Genomic DNA, 14,506 nt, shown 5'->3' on the forward strand with positions numbered 1-14,506 from the left:
AAAACAATCTCATTTAAAAAGTTCTGAAACTTCAAAAATGTTAAATCAAAAAAAGCACGTTTTCCTTTGTTGGAGACTGAAATTTAACTGTTTTATAGAATGTCTCATATAAGTGTAGGGTTACCTTAACTCATCTAAGGTTACTCTGACCCTAATATTTGTCCTTTTTGTTTCCTTGAGGGGTGCACAGCCGGCTGCAACACAGGTGAGTTAGTCGGGTGGGTATCACTTTTAATGGAGAGATAAAGCAACCACAAGAAACGAGAGAGAGGAGGAGCAGAGGAGTGACAAAGGGACCAGTGAGGACCAGAGGAGAATCAGGAAGATCCAGTGGACCTCCTAGGACTGCCCATCTAACTTTCACAGCAAAAGAACGAAGTCACACTCTCTAAACAACTAACTTTAAGTCTGTTATCTCACGTGAAACTTAGAGTTTCCTTCAGCTTTTCACAACCAGACCTAGACCTAAGCTCAACCTCCACCTATTTCCAACATGACTCTTACACAGCCTGACAATAAAGTAAAATTAGTCTGACCCCCAACGAGTTTTTAACCTTAGATTCAGTTGAAATCTTATCGTAATCTTAACCTCCATCAAAAACGATCCTTCTCACCCAAATCTTTCCCTTACTTCACTCTGTAAGCTCACATTATGATAATACTTACATGAGTGAACATCGCCACGTCGTCTCATTAAACTGGACGCCGCGAGGGGTTCGTGCCCGCTGTGACACATGATGATGTGGACTAACGTGGTTCCTTACTGGTCGCTCGTCACTTTATAAGCTCTTAAATGGCTAACCTGCTAGCTCTGTATTAAGCATTTTAATGTAGTAGCAACCAACTTGTCCCCGATGGAGAAAATCATGAAAATAACACTGCCACCATCTACTGCCTGACTGGTCCTGACACAAAGCAGCACTTCCAGCTTCAAGCAGCCTTAAAGTGCTGATTTCAAGGACAACATGTGGCCTTATTCTGGATGGAGGATTAAAAGTTAGCCAGCTTAGTTTCTGAGACTGGTCTTTCTCAGGATGTTAGTATTGCATACAGCTCTGCAGCCTTGAGGCTTATATTTGTGTGTTATCGTCGGCTTGGTAATTATGGTGCAGATAGAAAACGGGTTCAAAGAAAATGCTAATTAATGCCTGTTTTCCACCCACAAATATCAGAGGATGGTTCGCTGTGGTTGGCTGCCATCAAGCAAGCACAGAGCTCAGTGAGACGAAGCTTCAGTCAAAGCTGAAGCTGTTTGCCTCAAACATAAGGTTTCCTCTTTGCTTCACACAGACATCCTTCACCTTCTCCTACGTCCTTCATCAAGTTAGTGAAGTTTCAGGTTTTTGTACTGATCTTTGCTGTCTCTCACTACAGTCGGTCTTCCCGATTAAACCTGAAATTAATCAAAAAGCAAACCAGTGCGAGCACAGTGCAAGTTACCCCCAAACAGCACATCTGAAGGTCTTTCCAAAGTGACGACTGTCCTCTCGTTCCACAAAACGTCCTCATTCCCAAAATTTAGTGATCCTCACACACTCCAAACTCACCATAACCTGATCTTAAACCAGCCTCAAGCCAATAAATCAGTCATGTGAATGATTTCTATGATGACTTGCTTTTTTTATCCCAAACAATAAAACCACTAATGAACACACACACACGCACACACACGCACACACACACACACACACAAACACACGCACGCACGCACACTCCTATTATTAGCAGCCAGATGCAGCAGCAGCAGCAGAGCTTCTTACCGTTGTGAAGACAATGGAGACGCCTTCCATTCATTTACACTGGAGAGAATAACACACACATACACACACACACCTCCAGACATACACCTCTGCCTATCACTTGCGTGCACTGTCTCCTCCTCCTCCTTCTTCTTCTGCTTTATTTCCTGAGCCTGCCCTGCCTTTACTCCTTTCTTCCCTCACCCCTTTTCCCTCTCTCTCCTCTCTCACCTCCCCTCTTTGCTTTGTCTACCTCTCTCACCCAGCCACTCCCCCAACTCCTCCTCCTCCTGTGCTTGCCTAACCCTCCCTCCTTTCCTCCCTTCTGTCTCTCCGCCTTTTCTTTTAACCTCTGTCCTCCTTTGCTTTCCACCTCGCTCTCCTTCTCTGCCCGCTCTCTGCCTGCCTCTCTCGCCCCTCTCTCTGGGTGTATCCTCCATGGAGATGCATGGTTGCTTTCTTGACAGCCTCTCCTCCACGTGTCTGCTTGCATGTGAATGTGTGTGTGTTTTCACTCTCTGCTGCACACACTCAGCCTGTCAGTCACATTCATGTGTACTCAGCCATTCTTGCAGACACACAAAGCAATATTCCTTTGGTCCCAGCAGCGTGTGCACTCATCTGACCGCTCCCTGCTCCTGACACACACACACACACACACACACACACACACAGGGTATTCATATCTTGTGGGGACACCTAATTGACATAATGCTTTCCTTAGCCCCTAATCCTAACCATAACCGAACTGTAACCCTGACATTAAAAAACACATTTTCAGTCTCAAAAATGCCTTCAAACTATAGCAAATTTCCCATCTTTAGTCCCCACAAAGATATCAATACACACACACACACACATCTTTCTCTCATTTACTCGTCCTCTCTCTCTCTGTTTACACACCTCTTGCATATTTTGCAGCTCACGGCGGAGCAGCTGGCAGATTCACAATTCCACATTTCGCCCACTGTCACACCCCACAGCACACACACACACACATTCAGGCATACGAGTGGGTAAGGGCTCCAAATTGATGCGTGCATCATGGCCACGTGATCACTGAAGATGTATGCGGCAGGCAGAATTAGCATGCATGCTTCTGAACAGACTCGTGCAGAGCGCCTGGGTGACAGGTGTGGCTGAGTTTGGGGCTGTAAGCCTCAGTGATGTGACTGCAGACTGGAAATGCTGCGGCCTCTTCACCAGGAAACTGCTCGGCTCCATCTGCAGCGCAGACAGCTGAGAAAAAAAGCTAAAAAACAAACGGCTTGTCTTCTTCTACCTGCTCCTTTGCTTTATTTTCACCTGTTTCTCACACATCTCCTCCCCTCCTTCGCTGTAGACCTTTATCCTGTTTGCTCCTCCCGTCCTTGCTAAATCTGTGTCACCTTCCCTTTCTTTCCCGTGTCCTCACTCTTTTTCCCTTCTGTCCTGTATTTTCTGCAACTCCTCTTTTCTTTCCAGCCAGTCTTGTGCAGCATCAGCCACAGGCAGCATCTGCACAATATATGATTAACACCTTACTCACTAATGTAAGCTTAGAATAAAATACAAAGTCTAGTCCTGACCTTTTAAAACCTCAAATGATCAGTTGAAGCATCCATCGGTTCAGTTTCTTGATTGTTTATCAATTCGGGGGTCACGGGGGTGTGTCTCTGTTCCAGCCGTATGCAGCTCCGTGCTTCCCTCCACTTTGTCCTGTCTTTCCACCTTTACCTTCTGAAGTCCTCCTGCTCCTTCTTATCTGATCGTCTCTTCAGTTTTTTCCTTTCCATCTGTTACACACCCGTGCCTTTGTTCATTTTCTGTCTGCTCATGCCCTTGTCTCTCATTTCTACTTTCTCCGCCTCATACTTCTTTACGCTACAACCCAATCCCCATCCCTAAGCTACACAAGCAATTCCTTTATTCATGCATTATGCTTGTAGCTCAGAGTCTAGCACTGCAGACGTGAGGAGGAAACAGCAGCAGAAGATGCATCAAGTAATGAAATTAGAAGATGTGTTCAAAGAGAAACAAGATATTCTGTGTCAGTCGGATTTTACAGACTTTTGTTGTTTGATCCAAACACCTGCACAGTTTATTTATTAAAACACATCCTGGGATATTTTAGTGAACCAGGGCAGAGGAAGGAAGCTCGTTTTGCCACTTCTACTATGATATGATGTCATATGAAGACTACAAATACCCAGATCATGTTTCTATGTAAGCCCTGCGACAGACTGGCGACCTGTCCAGGGTGGACCCCGCCTCTCGCCCTATGACAGCTGGGATTGGCTCCAGCACCCCCCAAGACCCTGAAAAGGATAAGCGGAAGTGAATGGATAGATGAATGTTTCTATGTAATAGATTACTTTTTAACTTCAATGTGTTTTAAATCTTTTTCACCAGAAAAGTTAAAGGGAGGTCAACTTTTCACAGAAATGTAATTTACCCCCCAAAAATCAGTGAAGGCCGCAGCATCCGTCTGGATCTGAGGTCGGAACTGAAGAAAACAGCAGCAAGGAGGAAGAGGCAGAGAAGGTGGGGGCAGGGAAAAGATGCAAGGTCACAGGAGGGTCTCAGGTCATAAATAATGAACTCAGGGTTCAAAGGTCAGCCAGATGGTCCTCCTACCTGCGGAGAGGTGTCCAAGTCCCGGAGGAGCGCAGGCAGAACAGAGGGCAAAGGTCGCAGACGGCCTGCACGCTGAACATCCCAGTGAGCTGTTGATTCACCTGCCTTCTGTTTCCCCAAAATCCTTGTGATGACATCACTAACCTGTCATCTCCATGTCAGGTGTTAGTGCCACACACACACACACACACACACACACACACACATAACTGCTCTGTCTCCATGTTGGAGACTTTTCATCTTTCCCACCGTGACCTTCCTCTCAAATCCTCCTGTTTCACTCCAGCATGGCGGCTGCAGTCTCATCGCACCTGTCACTCATCAACAATCATCTGACGAAACAACCAGCTGTTGTTGAAAAAGGCAGATATTTACCTGTTAAACTGATTTTCTCTAAAACAGTGATTGTGGATTATTTCCTTTCAAGTTCCACTTCCTAAAGAAGCTGCAGGTCAGGGGACAACGCTCCTATAAGGAATGGTTTTCCTGGAGGCTGTGCACAGAGGAAATGAGTTTACATCCAGCGGTTTCCATGGTTTCCCTGGAGGTGCTGATTGGCGGTGCACACGGATCTGTTTCCCTGCTGCGTGCCCTTGGAGAGGGAGGCGCGGGCAGGGGTGCCAGGTGTTTTTCCAGCCGGTGTCACGTCTTTCTGTTGATGAATGCCGTCTTATCTGCCAAAAGCTCGCTGTGAGAGTCAGTTTGTCAGTCAGATCGGCAGACAGTAAGTCAGCGAGACTCTAATGAAGGCGGTGACTCAGAAAGTGAAGCTGAGGTGTATTTTTTGAGTGTTCCGAACAAATGTGACAAAGTTTCCATTGGAAAATAAGTTAGTTCTCCTGCAGCACTGCTAGAATGATTAGAATGATTTTAATCAGAATTACAATCAGCCTGGGTTTCTCAAATTTTATTTTTTCTGTTGCTTGACTTTATCACTCAGGACTCCACCAGTGAGTCTCTATGTTTGTAGTGTGACCTATTTATTTAGATCAGTGTCAAAGAGCTGAACTTGAACTTGTATCTAGAGAAACACCTGATAATCGGTTAATCATTGGACTCTTTTAAAGCAGAGCTGGGTAGAGCTTTTTGTTGTCATATATGATGGTGTCATTAACACTTGTGGGATTTTAGCTGCTGGTGAGATAAAAGAACCAACTTCACGATTAATAAAGACACTTGCAGAATTATTGTGAAATGGAAATAATATACAGCGAGTTATATTAGCTGCCCAGTCAGTAATATTAACGTCTATGGCTAAAGCTGGCCTGCAAACTCAGCATTGACGGGGATCCAGTAGGTTGTCATCAGCCTTCAAACTCAGTGCTGTCTGATTTCAAACATTTGCACATGTGCTCGTGTATCTGCTCAGTCAATAAGGGTTCAGAGAGGCTCGAGCTGACAAAAGCATGTCGCTTAACACGAAGGCAGACAGGAACTATTGACCTGCATTGCTAACTGCCCCAGCTGGCATGTAGTTGACTGATTCTGGGACAAGAAAACAAGAAGAATCAGCCACAGTCTCTGCAGACAGCTCTCACTGCAGAGGCCTGGTAAGTTGCTGTAAGCTAACAGGCAGGAAGATTTAATCCTTGTGGGAAGCTGCAGCTTGTGGCTACAGATTAGCTACTTTGCTAGCAGATATTTTGCACAAACCTTGTTTGGCTGTTGAAATTTAGTCAAAGTCCCCGAAAGGCAAAAACCTGAGTACACAAAGCACCAAATCAGACTATTTATTACCCATCTCCCACTCGTCTGTCCATCATGATTAGCTGCGGGCTACAGATTAGCTGCATCGTTAGCAGGTGAACCATCTATTAAAATTCATTCAGTTTAAAGTCACTGAAAGATACGTGAGGCCACAAGGAGTGTGCCCAGAAAAGTACAAATATCACTCGTTCATCTCCTGCAGTCCTCTGTCTGCACTGTCACACTTCTGAGTCACTGATCAGCTCATTAGGAATGAGTGTGCGTTGGCAGGATGAGTCAGCAGGATCAGTCGGGAAGTAGAAACGGTCATAAAAGATGTCAATTTTAGTCACATAAAGAGCTCGAGCAGTAAGCGCAGGGCCGGCTGCGGTCTGAAGGTGACCGCCTTCCCTTCGTCGTACTTTCAGAATTCAGGACTTGCTGCTTCTGCCCTCAGCAGGTTTTAACGACTCAACAGGAACAAACTCCAGTGAGGTTGTTGAAAATCCAATTTGATCCAGAGATTGAGAGAAAAAAGTGCTGATGTGCTCCTCCTAAAGCGTGAACGAGTTCGATCTGCTTCTCTCTGCCCACCCTCCTGATTCACCTCCTGCTACCTCCTCCTTTTCTCTCTCACTAAGACTTTAATTGAATTAGCTCTCACTTGCAGGCTCAGTTCACCTCCCCTTGACCCTCAGAGCCATGACTGGCACTCGGAGCTCTTTTCTCATACGAGATAATGATCATGATTTAAGGCTTAAATGCTATTATCACTTCTTTCTATTATAGACATTCCAGTAGTGTTGATGTTGTTTTTGGCAAAATCGATTCAGAACTTTACAGACTGAATTTATTCTACCAAGAAGTCATTGTGATGCATCCGTGTCTCCTCTGCCAAAGATAGCCATAAAGTCGCTCTACAACAGGAACTAATCAGGATAACTTTCTTTATATAAGAGGAGTGCAGTAACATGCCCACAGCTATGGTGCCTCTGCAAGCCACTCTGCAACCCTGCACCGCTGCTCTTTTCATGGCTGAATCGATGTCATATCTGTTGTCATTGATGACTAGTGTGTGCTGTTCTGTGGTTTTTCTGCTGCCTGATGCTTTCACAGCATGACTGTAGAGGAGCCACGGGATCCGAGAACAGAGCGTTACCCCCCAAATATAGATCACTGCAAATGGAAACAGTCTAAAGATGTTTAGTCACACTCTGAGCTGTTCCCAGCCCAGTCCACAGATCTCTACAGCATGTCATGGATCATCTTTGGGGCATCCTCCTGGTTGGACATTCCCAAAACAACTCACATAGAAGACATCCCGGTCATACCTGCACCACCTGAGCGGGCTCCTTCTGATGTGGAGGTGTAGTGGCTCTTAGGCGCCCCCTGAAGGAGCTAAATGACCCCATCAGGCAGAGCCCAGATATTCTGAAATAACCAACTAAATAATCTGTGTTCATTTAGTTTGTGATTCGATAGAATTAAGTAAAGCAGCAATTTAATAAGTTCATAGTAGAGAAGAAGAAAGATGCCAACAGACAGCCCCAAACTCAGAGTATATCAGGGTTGTGTTGATATGAGATGGGCGCCACTTTGTGCACCTTCTGCAAATTTTACATTCTTTTTGGATTCATTTACGTCTAAAACTGACAACTAAAAATGAAACATATAAACATATAAAAACATTGCTTTAAAGAAAATCAAAAGTGTCCAAGAAATTACCTGGAAAATGAAAAACGGTTAATAAGACGCTGTGATTGATGAATAAATAATTAACAAAGCACTTTGATTTGACTGTGTTTGTGTAGATCTGCACGTGATAAGATGACGAAGGTGTCAATTAACGTGATTAATGTGTCGCGTGCACTTCCTGTTTGAACATCACACAAAAACCCCACAAGAATAAGACAGATTCATGGAGCATCTTTAGAATCATAAGGGTTTTTAATCTTAATCTTCATCATTCACCACCGTCATCCTCATCATTACCGACCATTGCAATAGTCGTTGTCGAGACATCATCACAGTTGTTAATAACTGCACAGAAACAATCATCACCACCTTCGACATCATCATCACTTACATTCTCATCATTTCCAGTTTTCAGTTCTTTTTTTATTTCATACTTTTTTAATATATTGTATATCATCCAAGGTCGATCTCTTTTTTAAATAATTTACATAAGAATAAAGTCAACAGACTGAAGGATGACTATCTGTATATTTACATAATGAGACAAGCAGAAAGAGAGATCATCGAGAAGAAAATGACTGGAAACCAAACAAAACAGTGAGAAAGAGGAGGAGGAGGAGGAGGAGGAAGGGCAAGAAGCAGCAGCACAAGGAGAGAGAGGCGGGGAGTGAGGGCGATCGACAGGGAAGCCCCTGTGTGTGTCTGTTCATCTAACCGCTTGTCGAGCACCAGAACGACCCTGAATGAAGCTAATGACGTCCTCTCAGGATGAGGACCTGCCAGCCAAACGTCTGGTTCGTCTCCATGGCAGCAGGTTACACTGACTCTTGTATGGTAGCCTGTAGCACTCATTACCTGCCATAAAGCTAAAACAATCCATAGATAAACTGATTAGCATCACGAGACCAGCCGGCTTGTGGAACTTCAACATTAACTGAATTAACAGCAGCAAACAAATCCGAGCTGATGTGAAGACGACCACGGAGAGTATAAAAGACGGACGCAGCTGCTGGAGCTGAAAAGCTCCTAAACTAGTGATACTGTTAATAGCCACCAGGGGGCGAAACCTGCGGCTGCAACAACGGCTACAGGGAAACAGCCCCAGACTTGACTTCTGTCTCACTTGCTGAGTTTATGGTCTCAGTTCCTGGTTCATGATGAATAAAACACTGAGTCCAATCTACAAATGTTGGTCAGTGAGTGCGTGCTTTCACAGTCACGTCCTGCGTTTGATCGACTCATGACTCAAAGCATCAAAACAGGACTTCAGAGTAGCTTCATCCATCGCTTATACCACCTGGTTGTAGCAAAGCTGGCTTGTGATTAAAATTAATGTTCAACAAAATAAATACAATTTTCTCCAATATGGGTTTTGTCTCGATGTTTCCTCTGCTGATTATTGGTCTGATTGCTCTTTGATGCTATAAAATGTGTATCTGAAGGACTGAAACTGTTCTACGCTTTTTAGCCTTTACTTAACCAGAAAGTCCAACCTGAGAGATTAAGAATCTCCTCTGAGAGAATGAGCTGACATCAACACAGCAGCTTGTTTGGGATGTGAAGGATGAGAAACTCTTACTACAAAGAAAAATGGGCTGGATTTTTTTTTTTTAAAGGAAAAAACCTTTAATCTAAACAAACTTCTTCAAAGTTTTGGAAAGTTTTGATTTGACCTCCTCGAGTTGATTACTCAGGAGTGGAAGTAATGTGTTTTTCCAACTGTATTAAATTAGACAAGTTACAACCAATTTTACATGAATATGTCACGTCACCGCAAATCGCTTCATTCATTAGTTTTACTCCAAATCTCACCCCAGGTGATCATTCCTACAGGACAACTATGAAGGAACTGTGACTACCGTAGGGTCAGAAATTCTGATGTTGATTAGAAGCTGTGAGTAAAGTTTTGCATTAAAGCAAGATAATTTCTATGAGCGCCGACGACAACTGATGAAAGGTTCTCAACCAACAGAGGGACGAGGAGCGACGACCCGAGCAGTGAAGCAAACTAATGTTAGCAGTGGAGAGGCTGAGTAGCCCGAGTCTGAGACAAAGCTACGGAGGAAAACACTGGTGAGGAAATCAAACGAAAACATTGGGATACGGGGGAGAGATGGGAAGCTTTCCAGCTTTACATTCTACTAAATTACACTTCCTTCCATCCTCGCTATTTGAGTCCCAGAGACTGTTCTCCCTCCACGGTCATACTGGTGCTCCAATCCCAAAAAGGAGCCTTCAATTGAGACGTTTTAAAAAATTTAGTTTGCAGAATTGAAACAGACGGTGCCAGCAGCATCACCCATGTAAATGTGTGAGGAAGTCTGTGTGTAGGCTTTTCCGTCCTCCTCTAAATTTCCCACTGTACCTGCAGAGCAACACTCACAGCTACTCACAGTCCATCTGTGGACTCACTAAATATTTAGGCTATTGATTTTTATTGCTGATTTTATTTCTCTCTCACATCTGTTATTGTTGAAATAATAAAAAAGTCCATTTGTGTTCATGTCGTGTATCATTGCACTGTAGCTCTACTGTAATTATGTGCAGCACTCAGCAGGTGCAGGGGACACATTTAAGGTGATTTCTGATCTTAACTCTTCTCTGGGCCTTGTAAACCCGCCTTATTCAGCCTAATTAAGAGGTGCACTAATTAAATCAGTTAGATAGAACAAACAAACAAAAACTCCTGCTAGAGGACTGATTAGCAGACCGATTTTATAGGATGTGTATAAATGAGATGGTTCACAAGCCAGTGAATGTTGAAGTAACAAGAAAAGGTCAAAACAAAGCTGGTGTCACAGCGACCGACCGATTTCTGGAACAAACTTGTTGCTTTATGCAAAACATGCAATTCTGATGGTAACAATACTAGAAATCTTTCTATATGTAAAGACTACAATCACCAGATAGATCATTAATTACATGTTGCTAGTCTTAATGTAATCAAAGCTGTCTTAATCTTTCACTTTCATTTTTTATTTTGATCTTTCGGACCACGTCGATGTTTCTGTACAGACTCCCAGCAGGTCATCAGTTTCTAAAATACATTCAGAGTCACTTCAGTCACTTTTCTTCTTCCTCATTCTGATTGGATTTGGTGTCTGCGGCTCAGGTGGTAGAGCAGGGTTTGTGGTTTGATCCCTGTCTGCTCCAGTCTGCAGGCAAGAAACTAAACCCAACGCAGCAAACCGTGTGTAAATGTTACGTAGGAAAAGCAAAAGTGTGTGAATGAGGCGAGTTGTTTAAAAGCAGATAAGAATTCATCTATTTACCATTTACTCAGTTTAAACTTCAGCAGGTCGTCTGATTGGTTGATTAGATATCTGCAGTAACGTCAGTTAATCAGTGTACCTAATAAAGTGTCTGGTAAATTTAGATCTAAGGCTAACTGCACAGCTGATGTCGGAGGGTTACACTGAGTGACTCCTACCTGCTAAAACAGATCATATCTACAGATTTAAGATAAACATAAAGAGAAACAAATATGAAGGACACTAAAGCTGCCAGCAAACTGTCACAAACTACATGATAAAAGAAAAAAGAATAAATGACCCCAGTTTCATTTCCAATGGTGCTTCATCATGCAGATGAATTTAGAGCCAACACTTCACTGAGTAAAGAAGCAGAGGCGAGGAGCAGCTGCTGACGGTCGGCCCCGTCTTCATACGCAGGCTGCTTACTCAGGGTTCAGTAAGGTTTTCACATTATGTGAACATTTATGTATCACAAAACTACTCTGTACCACAAAGATTCATTCTTTGCCACTGTGTCTAAATTCCACAGCCGTCCGCGGGTCGCAGAGGTCTCCTCCTTCTAACACGGACTGTTTCGTAAACGGGATTCGTGAGTTTCAGGCGGTTGCCGGTCGGCAGCGTAACAACAACAGCGGCGACTCCAGATAAAGTGCGGAACGAGTGTGACTATTGTTTGAACATATGCCGTTCATCAGGGGAACACTGAGCACGTTTTCTATGTAAAACCTTATATTCAGTAACAGTAACAGATTTTTACTTTGTCCCATTTAAGACTTTATGATTTCACATTGATGTTCTCTCTTTTTAATGAATTAATGTTCTTACAGATGAGGGCCGGTACAACAGGTCTGGACGGGTTTTGTTGTTTTCAGGACTCACCAACAGGTGCTGCTGACGAGTCCTGTGATGTGAAACAAACATCTTTGGTACCGTGGGTGCACGTACCTCGACAAAATGGCTGCTTCAGTGTTAGACTCGTTTAAGGGCGATAAAGTCGTTGTTAGAAGCTGAATTTGTGAATTACAGTAAGTTGCCAGTTTGTCAGGATATCAGAGTTTGTTTTACTTTTTATTAGTGCTGTCAGCGTTAATCTCGTTAAAATGACGTTAACACCATAACAGCATTAACGCGGCAAATCTCTGTTAGCAAGTTAGCGCGGGCTGCACGGTGATCCGCTGAGCGCAGTACTTTTTATACTTATTCTGTGAGAAACCCGGGATCCACAGCTAAAACACTAAACTGAAAGATTTTTGCCTGTCCCGTTTGGATCTTTAGCCATCAGAATTGTTGTCTGAAGGCCAAGAAAGGTGCCAAGTGGATTTACTTTACCAAGTGGATCATCATGGCCTTGCCATATTGGTCCATTGGTCCATTTGATTGACTTTAATTATAATTATGTATTTATTTGATTTGATTTTCGGTTGTTTCAGACGGGACAGACATGACTGGGGGAAAGGACAGGGAGGAAGAATGAAAGAAAGAGAGGGAGAGAGAGAAAAATAGAGGAGAGAAGAGACGGTGAGAAAGGGGGAAGAAAAAAAAGAAAAACAAACAAAACACCTGGATCACCTGTACGGAGATAAAAAAAAACAGAAGAGAAAACAAACAAGAAAGAGCAACATAATAAAAACAACACCATCACAATAAACTAGCTAACAGCAGATAACAGTAGATGCTAAATATTACATGTTATTGTGCAGCACGCAAGATCAACAGCACACAATGTGCTTTGAGGTAGCAGCCAAGAAAGGTGTAGTTTGTGTCTGTGTACACCCGTGTGTACACCTGTGTGCACACCTGTGTGCATCAGCACGCTTGAATTCAAAAGGTTTCTCCATGTGACGATCTGCTAGGGAGTGTGGGGAGCCATAGCCCCGTCCCCCAGGGCATGAAGCAGGTAAGGAGGAGATCCAGGCCCCAGACATCCAGAGGCCTCAGAGTACGAGGACCCAAGGAGGACCACCAACGGGGCAACCGTGCCACCCTCCTGGGAAGAGTTGAGGAGAGCCCCAAATGAGAGGTCACCCAGCAGCCACGGAGCAGAGGCCAGACGGGGTTGCAGTGACGTGCCCGTGGGCTCTGCTGGCAGCCAGCTGTGCCAGAGAGGACCGAGCCTCAGGCCCAGAGGCCAGAGGGCACCCCAGCCCCCAGAAGGGGCCCAGCCAGGCCACAGGCGCCAGGCCCCGCCAATCGGCCACCAGGAGTGAGTCGGTACATACATGAGCGCCCAGCCCCAGACGACAAGGACCACCAACACACCAACGTCTGAGGGCATCAGCCACCGACAGGGAGTGTGGTGAGGGGAGTAGGGCCTCCATACCTTGGAGAGCCTGAGATGTTCCCAGAGAGGTGGAGTCTAAGACCCAACCTGACATATAGACACAGACGAACAGGCGCACGCAGACACAAACGTGCATTCCCACCCCCATATACACAACCAAATACTCGGCACTCACCCGACATGGAGACAGACACAAATAGACACTGCACAGACAGTCACACTCCCCACACATACGCTATATCCCAGGTCCAGGTACCCCCGCCCCCAGAGGGGCAAACCGTACCCGGACCCAGGAGATGTAACCCTTCTCTCTGGGGTGGAGGAAAGCGGACCCCGTTAACAGAACGGGGGTGAGTGAAGACCCCAAACCTCCCTCCACCCGCTCATATGTAGTGTTGCTGCGTGCTGTTCTAAAGTGCATTTAAAACACAGGAGGGCATGGTGCTTCCTGCCAGAGAGCAGCACGGCTCCTCCCGAAAACCCTCAGTGTCTATATGCATTTAAAATTGAGGGCAGGGCACCAGCGCCAGAGGTGGGTTTGAATACACAGACCATCCAACGTGCCCGCCCCCAAGGCCCTATATGTGTTGGAAATATTTCTAGAATAATTTCTATAATTGCGTATCCAGATTGATTAAAACTGTATATTAGAACATTAATAGAAGCATTAACATGAGTCACTGCCAAATCTGATGCAAGGCAGTTCAACATGTTTGCGTATTGCATCTAAGTTTTGTTGAGTTTGTAAGTAGGCCACAGTGTGCATTCCCTTTCAGTTATTTCTCTTCTCTGTGTGTTTAACCTGTTTATGTAAGATTAAACAAACTGAAAGTGGGCGACAGCAGCAGTGACAAACAGAAATTTAACGATTAAATGACTCCATGCCAAACTAGATTACCACGCAATGTTGATGACTGCGGCTCCGCTTCCCTATGCATACACCTCTGACTTTACAACATGACTCATCTGCCGTCCTGTATGCAGGAAAGTACTTATATAATCACCACAGAGACCAGCAGAGCCAGGCCGTCTGTCTGCAGATGCAAGGTGACGTGTGGTAACGAGCTGCAGCGGAAACAGACGAGAGCCGCTGACGAGGTCGCATCCAGACAACTCAGCAGAAATGAAACGAGCAACGAGCGAGGACCGATCACGACATCAGCACCACGCAAAAGATTAAGATATGAATGATGGTACGCAGACACACTTAGAGATATTTAAAACAAAAAAATGTT

The 14,506-nt window shown here is 44.6% G+C and overlaps 1 protein-coding gene across 7 annotated transcripts in view; it reads right to left on the reverse strand.

The window, feature by feature from the left end:
• Nucleotides 1-14,506, reverse strand: part of LOC146365038 (IQ motif and SEC7 domain-containing protein 1-like) — a 166,986-nt gene that overhangs the window by 95,724 nt on the left and 56,756 nt on the right. The window contains exon 1 of one of the 7 annotated variants that reach the window (XM_084916169.1): nt 4,356-6,980. The exons of the other annotated variants lie outside the window; for them this stretch is intronic. Coding sequence (XP_084772295.1) covers nt 4,356-4,492 — 137 coding nt within the window. The 5' untranslated portion in view covers nt 4,493-6,980. Of the gene's footprint in view, nt 1-4,355; nt 6,981-14,506 lie in introns of those variants that run through there. 7 annotated transcript variants of the gene reach the window in all.

Source organism: Perissodus microlepis, chromosome 20, assembly GCF_051167445.1.
Source record: "Perissodus microlepis isolate ML-2025 ecotype Zambia chromosome 20, ASM5116744v1, whole genome shotgun sequence".
Lineage (NCBI taxonomy): Eukaryota > Metazoa > Chordata > Actinopteri > Cichliformes > Cichlidae > Perissodus > Perissodus microlepis.